Consider the following 19,908-nt stretch of genomic DNA (forward strand, 5'->3'; position numbering starts at 1 on the left):
TAACAAATATATGGGGATATTAGGATATACATATTTAAATGTAAATGTATACAGTTCAATAATAGCAACCCAGCCATTTCTTGTACAAGGTAGGCAATTGAATGTTTGTTGAATAAATGATTTTTCTCTTTATCATCTGTAAATCAGCTAATTTGAGAAGTATCCAGTGAATCACACATGAAAACTCCTCTTTTGCTATCAGAAATGATTAAGCATGATTGTTTTCTCATACTTGAGGCATAGTTGATCACTGTCTCTTATGGGCTGCCAGGGTAGCTTATTGCTACCTCTGTGGCACTTCTATCACTGTATTTTAGTTATTTATTAGTGTATCTTGTTCAGCACCTTTAAGACAAGGGTCGTTTCATCCTCTTGCTCTATTTCTCAGCAGAGACGAGCACTGCAGCAGCGCTAAAAGCCAGATCTTTGTGTGAATCAGCCAACATCTTGTACAAACATCTTTAACCCGTGTTTTTCCTAGGTCGATTTAACAAGACTGCGTTTTAGTCTTACACATCTTCCCCACTATCTTGACCACTTGAATTTCCAGCCCACTAGAAATAAATTCCAGAATAAATACTAAATGCTAAATTCCAGTCCTGCATTTTAGGACATATCTGCCAAATTCTGTAGGGAATGGAGGACAGGGACCAAGGCTAAAGGTGTCAGTTAGCTCTCTCCACTCGCAGTTTTACCAGGCAAACAAAGGCCGCTCTTGGAGGTAGTGAATGATGAACCTGGATATCTTGGCCATTTCTTTGCCCAAGACTATGATTTCTGTAAAGAATCCACTAAATAGAATGTTAAAAATTCTTTTTGTGTATCAACTTTCTTCATAAGATAAGTGAAAGGACCTTTCCGAATCCCCTCCCAAGAATATGGCTATTTCTCTTCAGAGCACTGTCTGAAAATAGATGTCCCCTTCAGAGAGCATCTCTATAGGATTGTCACACTTGGCCTCTGACGAGCAGGGAGTGTCTGCCTGCCCTGGTTGTGAGTGAGTTCTCTGAGAGCAGGGGCACACTCATAGCCATGTTTGTGTCTCGTCACCACTCATGTGCCTTTCACAGTGTCGGTACCTAGGAGGCCTTGCGTGAATGTTTGCTGGGGGGTGGAAAATACATGAGTTTATGTTTTCATAGTTTAAGTTCCCCTTTAGGATACCTACCTTTGATCTCGTCAGTTTAGCACTTTTATTAACATCTCTTACGTAGCAGGTGCTGAGACAGGGACAGAGTTTTTTGTTATTACGATGTTTTCTTTGCTTTCGAAGAGCTTGTTTACATGAACACAGCAGATACTACAATTTAACCAGCTCTTCGAGCAGATTGCAATAGATAAATGTATAACACAGGAGAGGAACCCAGAGCGGGTAGTGATTGCCTTGATTAGAACAAGTGGAGAAAACATCAAGACAAAGGTGGTTTTCGAGCCATTTTTGAAGAGACCCATTTTTTGATATCTTAAAAATTTACTTATTTTTATAGCTTGAAGATAATGTATTAGGGGATTGGTTATCTTTTTTTTTAAGGGCTAGTACTTGAGATCGCTAAGGTGAGTGAGAAGAGAACTTGATAGGAATGGAAAGGGAATGATTTAGACAAATTGTTTTCCTGAAATTAGGCATCCTGAGCTTTTTATGGCTTTGTAATCATTGGAAGCTGAGTGACTCATAACATACACGAAAATATGTTCTTGTTTTTTCCTGCCTTCATCAGAAACACAACAGATTGCTGAGAAGGGCAGATGCACAAATCTAATGAACCATCTTTCAATTTAAAGAGTGCCCAGGAGTATTCATTAGATAAATAGCAGTGGTGGAGGTGTGCTTTGCAGAGCTTCAGCTCCATGCTCCATGCCTTTCCATTGCTTATTAAATTAAGCATTAAGCACATACCCCCACACATGCTTACTCACAAATAATAATATCAGAATTTAACTCTAGTCTTTAATTTATCTTGTCATTTTATTGTGTAGTAAGCACTGAATTATTTATTGCTAACTTATCCTTGATAGTTACAGAATTCTAATATCTTAGCATCCACCACAATATCTGGCACATAGTAGGCACTCAGTGAATCTTTGATCAGTGAATGGAGGATGGATGAGTGAAGGCCTGGGATTCTGTGACAATACTCATGAAAGTCCCAGGAGGTATAGTGTTCCTGATGAAAGCTTCCCTGTTTCCAACGGTGGTCAGATGCACAAACCACCCGTCTGACAACCAGCAGATCATGGAATGGTACCTGTGTCTCTGAACTCAGTGAGAAGTCCTGGATTGCCACTTCAGGCACGCCATGGACTGTGACCAGATACGGGTCACTTGGTCTCTGACTAGTTTTTCAAACTGATTTCATTTGAATGTACATCCAAATGTACATTGTGATTTTTTCTATTCAACCCTCTTGATAATCCCCTCCCAACAGAAACCTGTATTACTGTTTTTTTTCTCCAGCCACGTAAAAAATATCTTGCCCATCTGAAACTTCAGCCTAGTTAACTAACCTTGCTTCCATATGTTATGTCAAATTGCCTTGATTTCTGACCTCGTTCGTAAGGATTGAAAAATAGAAATGCAAAGCCGAGATCCAGGTATTAGAAAATGAGAGATTCTAATAGCATAGCAAGTCCTTCTCTGAGTCAGTATATCCGAGGGTAATTATTAGAATGATCAAGACTATGCACATATGTTTTCTTAGAAAACAGTCCCAGGGTGATGTCTTTGGGGGCATCTCTTCCTAAATTCTTCCTTACCTGACTCAGCAAAGGCAAACATTGTCATTTGCCTAAGCAGCACATAAAAAAGGCTGCTCACTGACAGTCTGCTCTGCAGTTTAAAGCAGCCCACCTTTTAATCTATCCTGCAGCAGCCCTCTGAGGTACGTGGTATCAATCTACCCATTTTACAAGTGAGGAAACGTAACTACTGTGGTTGAGTGTAAGACATTAAATAACTTCCCCAAGCTTGTGGGGAGCTAAGGTAAGATCCGGCTGACTTCGGGGAGGGCCCAGGCTCTTCATTTCTAAGCTCTACTGCCTGCCTGCATGTAGAATGTGCCACAGTGCCAAAGAAAAATAATCTTTCAAGTTCCTTGGTGTTTTGGACTTCTTAAAAGAGAAAATAGAATTTTAACTTTTCTTACCATGGATGCTTTATCAGCCCCACTAATGCTTCATGAAGCACAGCCATAGAACATCAGTCATTTAAAACTTTTGGCCACCCCTCTTGGATTTTAAGATGCGAGACTGCCTTATAAATAAAAAGAAAGTGCTGTCCACTAATTTTAGTAAAAATTAGTCAGTGTCAAAGAAAAACAAATTATGTCCATTTTCCAAGTAGAAAATTTAAGTCAGAGAAAAGAAATGGAAAGTCTTCTCTGTAGCTTTATTTTGTTTCTTAAACTTTCTGCCTTAGATACTTGGCTCTTGCTGACTGAATTATTGAAAAGGGTCTCCCCATAGGGCAGAGCGTGTGGGGTTTGTGGGATGATCTTGTCATGTAGCTCGGCACATGGCAAGGAACAGATCTGAGCTCACAGGACGACTGGCTGTGTATGAAGTCAGACAGATTTCAGTCTCATCTCTTAATGGGAGATTTCAGTGAAGAAATGGCATAGCATCTCCAACTTAGTGTTTCTTGAGGGCCTGCTATACTTGCCTCGTGCCCTTTGCTGTTGTCAAATGTAAGAGCTTTATCTTATCTGTGCTGCTTTTAACTCTCCTGGGTAGCCCTACAGGACAGGGGGTTAAAACACTAAGATAGGTACTCTTGATTCCAGATCTCACCTCTGACACTTGGGAGCTGGGAGGGCTCTGTAGAGGTAGCTGATACCCTCCCAGCTGAAGAAAGAAAGGATATGATTTACTTACCCTAAAGATAATAGACATAGCAGAATCTTCACTGAATCTAAAGTCTAAATACAGCCAAGCAGACTCTCAAGAAAATGCTGCCAGAAAAAAGAGCAATGTTAACACATCGAGAGCCAGACAAAGCAAGATGTTAAGGAAAATTCAGCATGGCCCCAGTGAGACTGTAGGAAGATGTGATCGTGACCATCCAGATCGGTGACCTGTGCCGCCATATTTGTGTGTATTTGTATGCAGCCTCAAGATGTGTAGTCTTTGAACAACTTCATTTTCCCCAGCTGGTTATTCCCCATTTAAAGTCATAATTGTTTGTTTCTGACATTATAGAAAAGGTTAAGGTGTCTCCAAGGGACAAAGAAACAAAAGATGTGACTATGGATGGTTGTTAAATGGATTGTTTTCAAAGAGTTTTGCTTTGAGTCTCTAGTAAGTTTGAAATGCCCTGGTTTTCTTTCTAGATGAATTGCCTATAAAATAATTTCCCTTGATAAATATCTATATATCCCAGAGGCAGTACTACTCTAAAGCTAATAGTCTGGAAAAGCATCTGAAACCATATTGACTGGTTTTAGACTGCCCAGACTTACTGGGGAGCAAAGTACTCACCCTCTTAACTACTGTTGAAGGTAGTTCCATTTGGTCAACATCATCACTCACCATATTTCAGCTCCATGCAATTTTCAAAACTGATTTTATTCATTTTATAATATTCTTCCCAGTGCTTGCCAGCTTAAGGATATTTTCACAGTTAGTTTATGCACTGGAAAAATAACCAATAGTTTGTTCTGGTAAAGTTGAATAAAAATATGCATCTTCTAATTTCTGCAGAACCAACGATTCATTTATTTCAGATGTAAGTGACAAAGGCCTTTCAGAGATGAGGACCCTCTGGGCTCAGCCATTTGATCCCTTGGGAACATGCCCATTGGAGCAAAAGTGCAGGGAGGAGTGAGGGTTCCGAGTGCCCAGCCTTGGGGACTCACAGGGGCTAATGTACCTTGGAGGCTGATTTCCTGTTTGTGAACTCATTTCCTTTTGGAGATAATTAACAGAAGGCTGCTGTGGAGTAGCGCAGCTTCCCTCTGTGTTGGACCCACTGGACAACGGTGTCTTTAAGGACACCAAAATGCAATTATAATCAGAATTGATTTCTTGACAACATGCTTTATGTGTACCACTCCTGCAAATACAGTCATCTAATTATGCCTGTCCACTATGAACTCTTCTTACCTGAATTATTTGGATTTGGATTATCCAAGGGCAAATCTTAACCCCAAACTGGTCTCCTTCAGATCTCTCTCAGATTTAATGTATCTCAGAGAATGTAAGTTCTCTGTCCTATTAGTCTAAGCCAATTGTAGGTGAGAAAACCCTTGAATGGAACCGGGTCTCTGAGTTGAACTCAGATGTGTGTACTTCCCAGCTTTGCTGGGGACAGAGCACAAGTGAAATTGTTGGGACCAGAGTTTTGCTTTGATTTTAGAGGCTCACAAACCCTGCTGGGAACGTGACCCAAGGGTGGAAATCATGGGGACCAGAATAGGACTAATCCTTGGGACAGACCTAGAGGGCGTACCCTCAGTTTTTTTGGGTCAGTTTCAGAGCTTCTGCAGATCCCTATATTCCTCGAAGTGGCACTGATGGTTCAAGATTCTGGCTTCCTCCTGACATACTCAAGTGGAGAGTGACGTCTCTTGTGCTGGCCTCACACCAGCAATTAACTACCTTTTCTTTTCCCACTAAAGACTCCTCTGGATGAGTCCTTTTTTTACCCTCTAAGATTTCCACAGCCACTACTTGTTTCCATGAAAAACAGAGGACTCATTCGCAGCACAGATCCAAGTCACCGCCTCGCTGGACATTTTAATCCTTAATTTAGTCATAGCTTCTGCTTTCTGCCCCAGACGACTACTCTCTCGAGCCGCCTTACCTAATTTCCATTTCTTTCCCTACACTAGCATTTGGTGTTACTTCCGGGGCCATTTTTCATAAAGTTGGTGGGTCTGCATTCTGTTTTTCTCTCTTTGTTAGAATGACCAAATTCACAGGCATAATGAGGAAACAGCAGAGCCCCCATCAGGCACATGCTGGGCCTTCTTACAGTGTCTCCAGAAATGCTCAGTGGATACCCACCCTAATGCCCCGCCACACACAGCAGGTGGATGCAATTCCAGGTTGCACCTCCACAAAATGACATGTCATGACATATGAGAGTCTTGCCCAGTTGAAGCCACTGTCATTTAGTCCACAGATGCGGGGTCTCCTGTGCAGTCAGCTGCTCCCATCGTAGGCATGACCTGTCCAGTTAGGTGCAAAGCCACACATGAGTCACCTGGATGAGAGCAGTTGGAGCTCAGTAAAATGCAGTGCGCTTAATGCCCAGACTACAGGCCGCAGTGGGGTTTACCTGTGATGGATGTCAAAAGGCGCTGGATGGTGTCCTAGTTTGAGCATGTTCACTGTAACTTCTCTGAGGAAGTGTGTGGAGGGGATGCGGGAGAGATGCTCTGGGTGGGGAAGGGTGTCACTGTCTTCCTCCTTGATCTGGGAGTAGGTGTGCGTCCTGCCACAGCAGGGTGCCACGTGGTCTGGTGTACATTGGCAAAAGTGGAAAGTGAACTTGTCATTTTCTCTAATTTCTAAGCTAATTGCTGAGGGCCTTTGCAACATTTTTAATGTGTTAAGAACCTTTGAACAGCTGACAGTATGAAGTAAAATAATGGAAGCGATGGGAAAGGGCATTCATTTGATGAGCAGGTTGCTTCACATCATACCTGGCACTGGTATCGGTCCCCGAGAAGGCAGGCATGTGACATTTCCTTCCTCAGAGACATCGAAACGTGGAGGTTAAAAGCATAGACTGTAGTGGTTCAAATCCTAGCTCTACTGCTTTCTTGCTGTGTGACTTTAAGCAAGTTAGTGCCTCAGTGTCCTTGTCTGTAAAGGAGAGTTTTTCTGGTACCTTCCTCATAGGCTCATTGTTGGAATTAAATGAGTTAATGTAGAGAAAGCATTTAGGACGGTGCCCGGCACCTGTCCTAAGCTGTCATTGCTGTTAAAACTCACTAATATCATTAGCAGCAGCAGCAACTGTGTGAGGTTCCCCACAGGCCTGGCCGCTGATCTCTGTGTCTCGTAAGTGTTCTGGAAATATTCTTGAAAGCCTTTTACCTCACCCGGATTGCTAACCTAGGTTCCCTATGCTGCCAGGTCACTCTGTGCCACATAACCAGCTGTTCTCCAGCTTATACTTTGTGGGCTTTTTCTTCTCTGAATCTGCCACTGGGAATCTGTCTTTATCAGGTTACATTCTACTTCCAAATATAGTTCAGCTAATTTCATCCCTATCAGGTTCACTGGGTGTGTGACTTAGAACAAGAATGGCAGTTGAGAAATCGGCCTTTATCCTTTTCCAACTGGATAGTCTTCCTATATTTTATCATCTCTGAAGGCAGAATGCGAACAACAGCTTAGGAGCCCATTGCTTCCAGGGCCCAATGAAAAAGTAAATCAGGCTCACTTCCCAGAGCAGGCGGCGAAGGCGAGGTGGGCCCTCTGTCTGCCTCACACCCGCACTGACCAGCTGACAGATCCATTAGCGGTGGAGGGTCCCTGTTAGCGTCTAAGAGGCTGACCTGGCATCGGCTCTGGATGTAATTGAATGCTTTGGGAAATTTGATTAAAATGTGAAAAGGATGCTTCCTGGTCATAGAGCTGTAAAGACTGTCTGGTATTATCCGAAAGACAGAACCAGTTGTTCCTGCTGCTTTAGCTATCTCTGAAGGAACAATTAGAGTTGCAGTTGGCCAGGAGACTTGACGTACTGTGTGGCTACAGTTTGAGCTCTGTCTGATGAAGAGTATATTAGTGCTGAGTCAAACACTTGCTCGTTGCCTTTAAGAAGGACATTAAGGGTCCCCTAATACAGTGGCCTTTCTGCATTGCTCTTAGAATGGTTTTTATGTAAGGGAATCACTGGCTCACTGTTTTCCTGAGAAAACGGGATGGCCGCACTGCCATGTTCACCAGGGACTTCTGAGATCTGTGCCAACCTTACTAGCCTTTGCCAATCTCACAGAAAAACTAAGACAACTTTACCTAGAATGCTGTGTGTTTTTTTTCCTGAAAAGCGGGTTTCTAATATAAAGAGCCAGAGCGGGCACCCATGTGTGACTTTTTATTGATCCCTCATTCTCTGGGCGGCAGCAGCTCAGCCTCCCTCAGCCCCTCTGCCTGTAGCTCATCCTATCACAATCGCAGATTTTCATGTCTGCTTCATACTGTGTACTGAAACCACGGATACCCCAGTGGAGTATGGTTCCAGCTCAGAGAGGCTTCATCACAGCACTGACACGAAAAGACAAACAGAAATCTGTCTTGCCATGTTATTCATCCAATACAAAAACCACCCAAGGGGAAAGAATAGATATTCATCACATCCCAGCAACTCAGCCAAGCCTGTAAGTTCAAGTGCAATATTTCTAGGTGGATTTAGAAAACCTTTCCCTGGCAAAGCAGGGAGTTCTTCTCCTGACAGCTCTTTTCACCAGCGGGCCAGCCTCTTTGGGCTAGAACAAGGGGAGTTCTACTCGTGTGATTTGGGCCGGATGGTGGTTTTCTACTTCCCTAGTGGTTTGTGTAGCATCATGGAGGTTTGAATACTTTTCCATAAGTTAAGCAGAACTTCCTCCTCTTACTGCCTGCATTTGCCTTTATCTGTAGTCAAGCTTTGGCTGTTCATGTGGCCTTTGCCCTGGTTTAGCAGGAGCAGAATAACAGCATTGGCTTGCAAAGAGATTCAGGAGATGATTCTGGGATTATTCAGTTGGCTGGTCACCACAGAATTTATCTGTTACAAGGGGCACATAGATTTTTTTTATTATGGAATTTCTACCTTAGCAACTGTGTGCCTGTGTGTATATTATAGCATCGACAATAGTCAAAATTTCAGAGCACTTTTGTTATTATGTATTGCTTTTTCTTAGTATATTATTCTTGCAGAAAGTTCTTTTGTTTAATGAAAGTTCTCTGAAAGGAGCAAGGGTGAGAGCCTTAACTACAGAATAAAGTTAAGAAGGAATATTTCAAGATAAGAAGGAATATTTCAAGTTAAGCTTGATTTGATTGGAATTTCAGCAGGTCGGGGAAATTTACCTACTTAAAATGGGTCCCCTCTGCATTTGGAAACTTCAGCCTCCCCTTTGTGAGTAGAACGTATCTTTATTTTTCTTACCGAAAAAGAGGATGGACGTAGCCAGATTTCTTGGTTCTGCCAAGTCGGTCTGAGCTGGCAGTTAACCAGACGCCTTGGAGTTACTCCAGTGCATAATTGTGGCAGTTTTAATAGTTAAAGGTGCACATGATATGATGAAGAATGAGCATTCCCATGTGATATATTTTTTTTCAAATCCACATGGCGAGCGGATTCCGTTCACTGATACTTAACCAAGCAGCTACCATGGCCCAGCACTGACTTAGCTTTAGTTAAGAGTGAAAGGACAGCATGGTCCCTCCCTTATGGAGCCGACTCCAGAGGGGGAGCAACAGTAGAGTCTTCTTCAAACAAGGCCCCGTGATGAGCCATCTTGTTTTCATGGAGCAAGATGTGAGGCTGGGTCGGCTGGGCCAAGCTTGGCTCTGAAGGCCTGAAAACTGTTGCTCCCTCTACCATTAAGTGTACCCATTTTGAAAACCATTTCTCTCACCTCTTGGGGCAGTATGAGGATAAATACAGTTACAATCCACTTTTGTTTTTTCAGAGGTAGATTGTTCTGTTTGTTCCTTCTTGATTTGTTCTTCTTACCTTCTTATTCTAGCAATCACTAAGACTTCCAACAGAGGACAGCCTCGGAAAGAGGACAGTAAACTCAGGCCAGACGTCGTGGGCCTGAGGCTAAAGGATGCAGTGTATATAGGCTGACACAGAGAGGGCGAGTGAGTTGGGGGCATGGCATATTCCACCATCTTCTGGTCCATAAAGTCAGGCTCCGAAATACATTCATTCTTTTGAGAAAATGCTATGTAAATACGTAGCGACAGGAGAAGAATACTTGCTATTTACTGAAAGTGATCAGAATTGTCTGGTGACATCTCCACGTTTAGGAAAGAATGAGTCGGTGTCTCAGAGGAGGCAGAGGGCGGCCGTTTGATTTGTCTTCAGAATGTTGGTCTTTCAGTTTTGGAGGGGTTTATATAATTTATTTTTCTTTACAGAATGAAGTTGGCCTACTGGAGTTCTTCCAAAATGTGATAAAAGAAACTAGGGCAGAGCCCAAAAAAGTGACTAGTTGGGTCCTCAATACTTTTCTGGGTTTTTTAAAGCAACAGAATCTTGCCGTCAGTGAGAGGTAAGTGGGTTATGGGGATTTCTTCTTCCTTGGTGATGAACTCTGTGTCCAGAAGCACAGAGTTCCAGGGCAGGGCCAGGGTCTTGCTCTCCCTGTCACCACCCCCTGGCTCCCGCCCAGGATCTCCTCACAAGACACAAACATGCCCTGTGAATTTCAAATTCTAAAGCTGTCTTCCATCATATCTGAACGTTCACTTGTTTGTTCAGGTCTCTGATTGCCTGCACTGCCCTTTGTGCTGTGTTGGGCCCTGCAGATGAGAAAGACAGGAGTTTGTAAGTTGGAGGGGTTGTAGACCTTGAGAAAGCAGACAGTCATCTCAACAGGATCCTTACTCTGGAGGCAAGCACAGGGCGCTGTGAATGTGCTAAAGGGGCCAGGGCAATCGGCTGGGTCCCTTCGGAAGGTGATGCTTGAGCCAAAACCCGAAGGTGATGCTTGAGCCAAACTGGTGGGGGTTGCCAAGTGCGGGGAGGGCCGGGGCATTCAGACAAAGGAAGCAATTTTGTGACACACGGACAGGCAGGCACTAGAAACTTCAGGGTGATGAGGTGGGCAGCCATGAGAGGAAGGGAGAAAACTGCAGAGATGGGCGAAGGCCACCTGGAGGACTTCGTGTGCCTTTGTCAAGAGCTCTTGAAAGCTGTAGCTCACAAGCACACTCTGGTTTCACTTTGGGGAATGGGATGAGGGAACAGACTAGAGGCAGGAAGCCCGATTGGAAGCCTCTTACAGAAGTGCCCAGGAAAAGTGCCCAGGGCCTGGGGTGGGGTGGCACAAGCAGGGCTGAAGTGAGGCGATCCGATAGAGAGTATTTATCTCACATCGGCACGACGTTCAGATTTCTCGCCTGAGCAGTGGAGTGAAGTGAAGAGCAGCGTTTTTCAGTCTGGTAGGAGGTAAAGAAATAAGTTGAGAAGGACAGAGTAAGGGAGTGTGCCATGTTCCTTTTTGGCCATGCAGAGTTTGAGCTGCCTGTAGGACAGAAATCCCCCCTCATGGGGGTAACCAACAGGCCGTCAGATGTATGGATCTATAGCCGACAGACATCTGGGGGGTATAAATCTGACCGTTCTCATCTGTTCGTTATTCAGCACCTGTTAATTTAGACTCTGTGCTAAGCTTTGGGGAAGACCAGTCAACACGGCAGATGCAGTCTCTGCTTTCAGACCTGAGAGTCCAGAAGCTGGTGGGGTAAAGAGCAGTGAGTTAGGTGCTCTGGGCAGGGAAGGTAGCAACTAAGCCAAGACCTGAGCAAATGTGAGGAAGTCCTCAGGGACACAGAGGCAGATGGCAAGACTTTGGCAAAGTCCTAGCCTCAGCGGAGCCCGGTCTTGGTGGGTGTGTTATAGTTTCAGCAACATCCAAGACCATGGAGAAGTGACATGAAGACAGGCATGCATTGATATGTTTCCAAAAAGTTGTTTACTCAAAGAAGCTAACTACACAATGTCAACTTCCTGTTCAGCCACTTGCTCACCGTGTATGTATGCATCTGTCAGTGTCGCCACGTGGGGTCAGTGTACTTCCTTACTTGGCTACTTACCAGCAGTGACTTTGGATGAGTTCCCCTCTCTGACCTTCAGTTTCCTCACTGTAAGTGAAAATGACCATTCCTGCCTCCAAGGGTTTTCGAGACGAAAACACACAGTGCCTGGTACATAGTAGGCCTCAGCGCTAATTCCCTCCTTTGCCATGTTGGGGTATTCAGCATGGCCACCCCGTCTCCTAAACTCCTATGGCATCTGTTGCCGTTTTGCCTTTTATTACGGTCCTCCAGGCCGTGACTCTATTCAGAAACCCCAGTATCTACACCAGAAGTGCTGTGGCTGTTTAATGAAGTCCGAATCCATCAGAAGAGTTTATGGAAGAGATACCATTGTGCCAGAGCCTTAAAGGATGGATGGGCTTTGGGGAGGGAGAGGGCTGGGGTGCACCAGTGGGGAGCCAAGGCCGTGGGAGTGACCACGAGCCGGCATGTTTTTGGGACTAGGGAGGAGCATAGCTAGGAACAGAGAATGGAAATGGCAGAAAAGCATGATTGACTATATAATTGGAGCAGAACGAGAACATGGAGGGTGTGGAAAGTCACAGGGACATTCAGCCATGAATCCAGTGAACAGGTATAGAGCACCCCTCCCCACCGTGGGTGGAGAGGTGAGCAGGACCCAGGCCCTCAGGAAGCTCTCAGTCCCTGCTGAGGACTAGACTTAGGTATTAGTTTTAATTCAAGGCAGAATGTGCTGCTTCCTGTTTTGGGGCACTACGCAGTGCAATGGGAGTGGAGAGGAGGGAGATGATGTTAGCAGCAGCCAGGAAGTCTCCAAGAAGATGTGGTTTGAAATATAAATCGCAACTTTAAACGTATTGCGTCTGTGTTGTTGGCTAGGAATCCTGAACTTTCGTCTTGGCAGAGACCTTAGATGTCTTCCGGCCCAGCAGTTTCATTTAGCAGATGAGGAAATTGAGGCCCTGAGGGTAAGGTGATGTCCCCCAGGTGGCACAGCTGCTGGCCTGGAAGCCAAGTCCCCTGACTTTCAGATCTGTTTCTTTATATCGTGGTCTGTGAAATTAGGGGTTTGCTTAACAGTCGTGTAAAGGAACTGAGGTTGCTAAATTAGCCTCTTGAGTGAACTTGGAGCCCCTGGTATTTACCCAAACAATTCAAAAGCACTAGAGTTTTAAGAACCCAAAGGGTACCCAACATCAAAGTAGAAGTGTACAGTTAGTTGACCCTTGAACAACACGGGCTTGAACTGCGCAGGTCAACTTATAGGCAGATTTGTTTCAGTAAATACTGTAAATTATTTTCCTTATGATTTTCTTAATAACATTTTTTTCTGTAACTTTATTGTAAGAATATACTCAACATACTAAATATGTTGACCGTTTATGTGATCGGTAAGGCTTCCTCTCAACAGTAGGCTATTAGCAGTTACATTTTGGGGGAGTTAAAAGTTTTATGTTGATTTTCAACTGCACAGGGGGTTGACACCCCTAACCCCAGCATTGAGTCAACTGTACTTGCTCGTTCTAAAATCAGGTAAAGAGGAAGCTAAGCAACTGCTCTGTTTACAATTTATGTAGAAAAAGGACTGAGTAGCCAGAACCCAGCTGCAGCAGCTCTCATCAGAGAACTTTTAGCAGGACAGGGTATAGCAGCCTCACTTTGGAATAGACATTAATTAATGAACCACCTCGGCCACTAGCACAAACATTCCCAAAGCTTCGAACAGCTAGCTGCAAAGCTAGCGATAGTATCATGATGACACCTGACAGGGAACACGCTAGAGATCAGGTGGGCAGGAACTGATTTTGCAAGTCAGCATTCATCTTTAAAGACCTCTCAGAAGACTGGTGTTTACAGGGTCCAATCAGAAAAGCTGTCGTTGAACTTGGCTTTTTCATTATTTTGAGTATATTACTTTGAAAGTTGTGTTTTTGTTAATATCTCATTCCAAATTACTATTAATAACAGATTTGATTTACTTAAGAAAGTGGAAATTACAGATTCCCAGACCAAGTGTTTCATGGTTAAAATCAGGGAAGTTCAACTGTCCAGTTGTCCAGTCCAGTGGAGTATCTCAGACTTCCAGGTCAGCTATGGCAGCAACTTCTGAAACTCTAGGAAACCAAGAAAGGCTTTGGAGCCAAGAAGGGACTGATAGTAACAGGAAGGTAGTCCTGCAGTGTGATATGTAGGCTAGCATCCAAGACTGGGGCTGCAAGAGCTGCGATCATGTTAGAGATTATGTGGCAGACCTGATTTTATTACAGCCTGTGAGCTAAGACTGGTTATTACCTCTTAAACTAAAACAAAGAATATGTGACAGAACATTTGTGACCCACAAAGCCTTAAATATTTATCTGGGGCTTTCCAGAAGTTTGCCAGCCCTGGTTTAAACCTGTTGTTTGGGTAAGATGGGACCTCTCGAGAGGTAGTTGAATTTAGTGGGACTGAAGAAGCAGTGGCAGTCTCGGGAACAGATGTGCTTCCCTCCTTTACCAAACGGGAAGGCAGAGAACCACAGAAGGAGCACCGAGGCCGCTCGTCATTGGCAGGCAGGAAGTAGGAGAGGGATAATCAAGAAGAAGGAAGATAATCTAGAGGCCCTAGGAGAAGGGATTTTTCACAAGGGGGGCTAAATATAGCCCAGAAGTCGGGGTACAGCATAATGGCGGAAAGCTGTCAGGTTTGGCAACAAGCGAAGGGAGGCAGTTTTTTAAGGGACCAACTTATGTAGAGCAGCAGTCCCCAACCTTTTCGGCACCAAGGACCGGTGTTCCCATGAGAATCTAGTGCCCGTTCATCTGAGGTGGAGCTGACACCATGATGCCAGCGCTGGCGAGAGGCTGCAAATACAGATGAAGAAGCTTCACTTTCTCGCAGGCTGATCATGGTACCAGTCTGTGGCCTGGGAGATGGGGACTCCTGCTGTAGAGGGATAGGGTTAGAATCCAAACACCATGTACTTACGAGGATTGAAAATAGCCACTGATGCCAGATCTTTATTGGTAAAAATAAGGTAGAAAACCAGGCAGAAGCAAGTGACTGCCAAGGTCACTTGAAGGCATTTTCAAGAAAGGGAAGATCTGATTATTTGTGAAGGTGTGGGATTAAAGCTGCAGGAGAGAGGAAATAAGCATCTGAGTAGGGTTTGTAGGAGCTGAAAGTGATGGGACTAAGAGCTTGGGTGGAGGGCTTTGATGGGAGAAGAGGGCACCATTGACACGTCGGAATCTTGCATCAGCTGACATCTTTATGAAGTGGGAGGTGCGGTGTGTGCCGAGAAGAGTGGGAAGGAGGCTTTTTAGAACAGTGGCATCAGTAGGGGCACCAGGAAATTAGCAAAATGAACAAAAAGATTATTGAGCAACAAGAGCCACCTGGATGTCCAAGTTCCAGTGCCTTCCTTCTTGTGTCCCATGTTAACGGAAGCAGAGAACGTGGACTTTGGGCCTACAGGGAGCTCAAGGATTGTGTGGGGCAGCACATTTCTCAGGCTTAGCTGGGTGGGGCGGGGTCGTGGTTGTAAAGGTGTCAGGGTGTCTGCTCCCTCAGCAAGCTGGAGACGGGGTTGTGCCCCTGAAAGAGTTCTAATGGACTGAACGAAGTTGGGAGAGTTGAAAGACCCCACTTTCCTCCTCCACAGGTAGATACGCTGGCCTCGGGATTGGGGACAAACACATAACGCTGAAGCCTTCCATGTAAGATGGTTCTTTAGTGCAGGCGCATTCACTGACCAGAAACTAGTATTATCTGAAAGCAGCAAATTAGTAGCTTGTGTTTCTGCTGCCATTATGGTTTATTTATATGTCTGATGTGTGGGGTCTTTCAGGGTCCGTGTGACAGGTACTGGTCTTAGTCATCATCTTCTTCAAGCATATCTGGAATTGGTAGATACAGTATACCAGATGTCCCTGTTGGGGAAAAAATTCTGTGACGCAAATAGTATTGACCTATTCTGTGTCAAGTATCGTGGGTACAAAAAGGCGACTGAGAAATCCCAAGTGCTGTTAGATCTGTGGAGGTATTTTATAGTGTAAATTTATGACCTAACGAATTAAGGTCATTAGATGAAAGGCAACCTATTTTCAGTTATCTCGTGTTCTATTTCTGTCCTCCTCTGTCCCAGTATCCCTTGCATCATCGATTCGTGCAGGAGTATGGACCCTTTTTTCTGCATGCTCTGGAAATCCAGTTCAGCCTCAGTGCTGATTATGGTTCTGCAGTCTGCACTGTAATTGGCCATTGTATTTTCTAGGATTGCAGAACACCCCAGAAACCTGCATTTTTAAAACAACCTGCTTCTTTATTACTTGTCAGTGAGGGTGGGAAGTTAGAAAAAAGATATCGGTTGATTTCCCAGCTCTCTGCCCTTCTTCCTGTTGAGATTTAATCAAGGTGCTTCACAGATGTTCCAGATACCAGCTTAATAATGCCAGACACTCTCCAAACCTAATTTCCACTTTGAATTACCTTTATCCATATGTACTTTGGGATAAACAGTTTAAGGATGATGGGCTGCCTCAGCGTGTCAGCTGTTTTGAATGAACAACCCTAATGAGGTTTCACTGTACTTGAATCAAACTACAGTAAGTCATACCTGGTTAACTTGCATTCGATTGGTTTGAAATTCATGGAAATTGGCAGCGGCTAAACGGTAGTTTCCTTTTTATTATCTAAGAGCTTACAAAGAAATTAATAGTGAATGATGGCAACCCAGACTTAAACAGGTTTTCAAGTGGCATTAAGCATTTCAGAAGCTTTCATTTACACAGACACACTAATGTGCTATTCATAAGTCATTCCTATCTATTTAAAACTAGTCCCCTGATGACCTCAGATAGATAGCGTTTCATTAGCTTAGTTGCTTTATGTGTTCGGAAGTAACAAAACCATATATTTATTTTACTCTCTTTAAAAAAAATTATTTTTCATTTACAGTTGACATACAATATTAGTTTCAGGTGTACAAAAACTCCTGTATTTTAAAACAAATAGTCTGTAATTTCGTCTTGTCTTTTTACGAATCTAGGTGCTCATGTCCCCCTCTCACCTGTTCCACTCCTAAATTCATGACACAGTGTTTGTTTGCTCCTTGGCCTTTTATATCATGGAATCCTGGGGGGGGTGGGGAAAGGCACTCCCTAGAAGTGTAGATAATGAATTCTGGGCCCTTCCATGTCCAGGAAGCCGAGGTGAGCACACAGAAGAGAACCATTTGCGGAGGTGTCTGTGAGGTCAGCGAAAGACCAGCGGGCCGTCGTTGCTTCCTGGAAGAAAAGCTCTCACAATTAAAAAGAATTTATATTTGCACAAAAACACTCAAAAAAATGGCTTTGTTAGTTGTTTTTGTCTGAAGTAATTTTTAGGCCGATCTTTCAGTTGAAAATATTTAATTACCGGGGTTTTTTTTCTTTTCTTGTCATAGTTCATGAATTTTGCTGCCACCTCCTTTTTTTTGACTAATTAAACTGAGCAGTTGTCTGTTGCTACAACTTCTGCCAAACAGCTGTTATTGTTGGGTGGTAAAACAAAGAAAAACACTGGTCACCAAAATTTGTTGTATCCTAAAATACAAAACAAATAAAATAGAGCCCAATTGGCCTGGGTGGGAGGTTAATTATCTAAATCTACAAAATCAAGGGCTCAGATTCTGAATAATCGTAAGTGGATACGATGACAATGTGCAATGCAAATTTCTTTTCTCTCCTTGGGGGCTGCTAGTCCTGTCACACCTTCTGCACTGGCTGAGCTTCTCAACCTACTGGACAGGAAAGCAATTTCTTCAGCAGCAGCTAAACAGGTATGTCCACACTTCCTAAAGCTTCTGACTGCTCTGCTATCTCAGTAAATGTTTTATGTGAAACTCAAATGCCATCACTAATTGAATTTAATAATTGAAGTATTAAATGCTTGTAAGTGCTCTTTTTATACTGAAAGGTAGAAACATTTTATTTAGCAAATGAAATAAAGCCAGAATCTGCTAGGCAGGAGATTTGCTTCTCATTTTTGCTAACCAGGAGGGATAGCTACTAGTTTGGCTTTGCCTGGAGTGTTTCCTAAGCAAGTTATGAGAAGGGCAGGGGCCCTGCAGCTCCCGGGGCCTCAGACTGCTCGCGCTTCCCCTGCGCCCTGGGTGGCCGAGGCAGCCGCACTGCTCCCTGCCCTCTGCTGCTCATCGTGCTTTGTTGCATGGTTGCTGCTAAAGTCAGTCTTCCAACAAGGAGAGAAAGCACTTAGTAGAGAAAGTATTACAAACATGCCCAGTGTGTGTGAAAACTCAGAAAAATAGCATCATCTTCACAGGTGGCCTTCTGCCTTATCTCCACCTCCACCCAACAGTTTTAGGTGGGCGAAAGATTACTGGAATTCTGAAAACTTGTGAAAATAAGTACAGAGAGAGAACACCAAGGCCTCCTGATCTCAACTCCAGATATCGCAGCTGTCAATGCTTCAGCCAGAAACTTAATGTTATTTTAATGGTGTCTTTTTGCAGTTAATATTTATACACATCGACAATAGTGAAGCTTTGGGAAAGTGGCTGCTTTTGGCTAATTATGAGGCACCATGGAGCATACACTCATCTCTGCTGTGACACTGGAGATGGGAACTAATAAAAGACTCTGTTTACCCACCACCAAATGAGGCTGTCAGCTACAGGCACTGTCACATTTAGGAAAGGATTTTGGTTGCCTGGATGTCAGAGGAATACAAATGTTTATGACAGTGCTCAGCAGTAGCAGAAAGATTAGATGGCCTGAGGGCAGAGAAAAAACTACACACACACACAAAAGCAGATGAGGTGTAGCATTTAAAATGAAAGGAAAAACATCTTCCCCTTCCCACTCATCTTGCCCCACCAAAGAAAGGGGGGCTGGCGGGGGCAGGGAGACCTAGTGCAGTTTATATGATAGGTTCATTAGGAAGAAATGGAAAATGCTGGAAGACTCTAACAACTTGGTTCACATAGAGACAATTCGGAATTCTAAGCAAACTTCCAGCCTGTCTAAAGGAGGTGGGTGAATCCTGGCTTCAGTGAGGCAAAGTAAAACAAGTCTAATTTGAAAGGTGTGAACTGTGTGTAGAAAGGAATCTCCCTTGTGTAGCATTGCCCTGGGAGTTTTGCTTTTTTTCCTACTTCTTTCTCTGTTTTTAAGAAAATCGCTTACTGATTTTCTGGTGATAAAAATGGTATTTGTGTTTTTATAAAGAATCCATCCTTCTACTGGGACATATGCATGGAAAGATGCCTGGAATGGTGTTCAACCATTATTAATGGTAATTATGTTAAGGCGGTAGAATTTGAAAATCTATATTTTTCTGCATTACTTAAAATGTTTTAATTACTGTAGCTTTTGTACTATACTTTGAAATCAAGGAGTGGAATGCCTCCAGTTTTGTTCTTTTTTCCTAGGATTGCTTTGGCTATTCAGGGTCTTTTGTGGCTCCATACAAATTTTAGAATTTTTTGTTCTGTTTCTATGAAAAATGCCAGTGGGATTTTGATAGGGATTGCACTGAATCTGTGGATTGCTTTAGATAATGTGGACATTTTAACAGTTAATTCTTCCAATCCATGAACACGGAATCTCTTTCCATTTCTTTGTGTCTTCAATTTCTTTCAACGTTGTCTTATGGTTTTCAGTGTATGGGTCTTTCACCTCCTTTGTTAAGTTTATTTTTAGGCATTTTATTCTTTTTGTTGTGATCGTAAATGGAATTTTTTTTTTCATTTCTCTGATAGTTCGTTGTTAGTATATACAACAGATTTTCATATATTGATTTTGTATCCTGCAACTTTACTGTATTATTTCTAATATTTTTTTTGGTGGAGTCTTTAGGGTTTTCTACATATAAAATCATGTCATCGGCAAATAGTGTCAGTTTTAATTTTTTTCCTAATTGGGATGCCTTTTATTTATTTTTCTTGCCAATTGCTCTGGCTAGGATTTCGATTACTATGTGAATAAGACTGGTAAGAGTGGGTATCCTTGTCTTGTTCCTGCTCATAGAGGGAAAACTTTTTTGCCTTTGAGTATGACGTTAGCTTTGGGGTTTTCATATATGGCCTTTATTATGTTGAGGTACTTTCCTTCCAAACCCATTTTGAGTTTCATCATAAATGGATGTCGTATCTTGGCAGGTGCTTTTAATGCATCTATTGAGATGATCATATTTAAATCCTTC

General features: G+C 43.3%; 2 protein-coding genes across 4 annotated transcripts in view; one reads left to right on the forward strand and one right to left on the reverse strand.

Moving 5' to 3' along the window:
• GATB (glutamyl-tRNA amidotransferase subunit B) overlaps positions 1–19,908 on the forward strand; it is a 76,004-nt gene that overhangs the window by 46,470 nt on the left and 9,626 nt on the right. For all 3 annotated transcript variants that reach the window (XM_039875976.1, XM_039875974.1, XM_039875975.1), the window contains 2 exons: positions 10,081–10,214; positions 17,446–17,524. In XM_039875976.1, the coding sequence (XP_039731910.1) occupies positions 10,081–10,214; positions 17,446–17,524 (213 nt within the window). The remainder of the gene's footprint in view (positions 1–10,080; positions 10,215–17,445; positions 17,525–19,908) is intronic.
• The window catches only part of FHIP1A (FHF complex subunit HOOK interacting protein 1A), a 208,576-nt gene continuing 205,641 nt past the window's right edge, over positions 16,974–19,908 (reverse strand). The window contains exon 15 of the mRNA XM_039875970.1: positions 16,974–16,991. Within this exon, the coding sequence (XP_039731904.1) occupies positions 16,990–16,991 (2 nt within the window). The 3' untranslated portion in view covers positions 16,974–16,989. The remainder of the gene's footprint in view (positions 16,992–19,908) is intronic.

The sequence above is a fragment of the Pteropus medius genome, unplaced genomic scaffold (assembly GCF_902729225.1).
Source record: "Pteropus medius unplaced genomic scaffold, Ma_sr-lr_union100, whole genome shotgun sequence".
In the NCBI taxonomy this organism is placed as follows: domain Eukaryota; kingdom Metazoa; phylum Chordata; class Mammalia; order Chiroptera; family Pteropodidae; genus Pteropus; species Pteropus medius.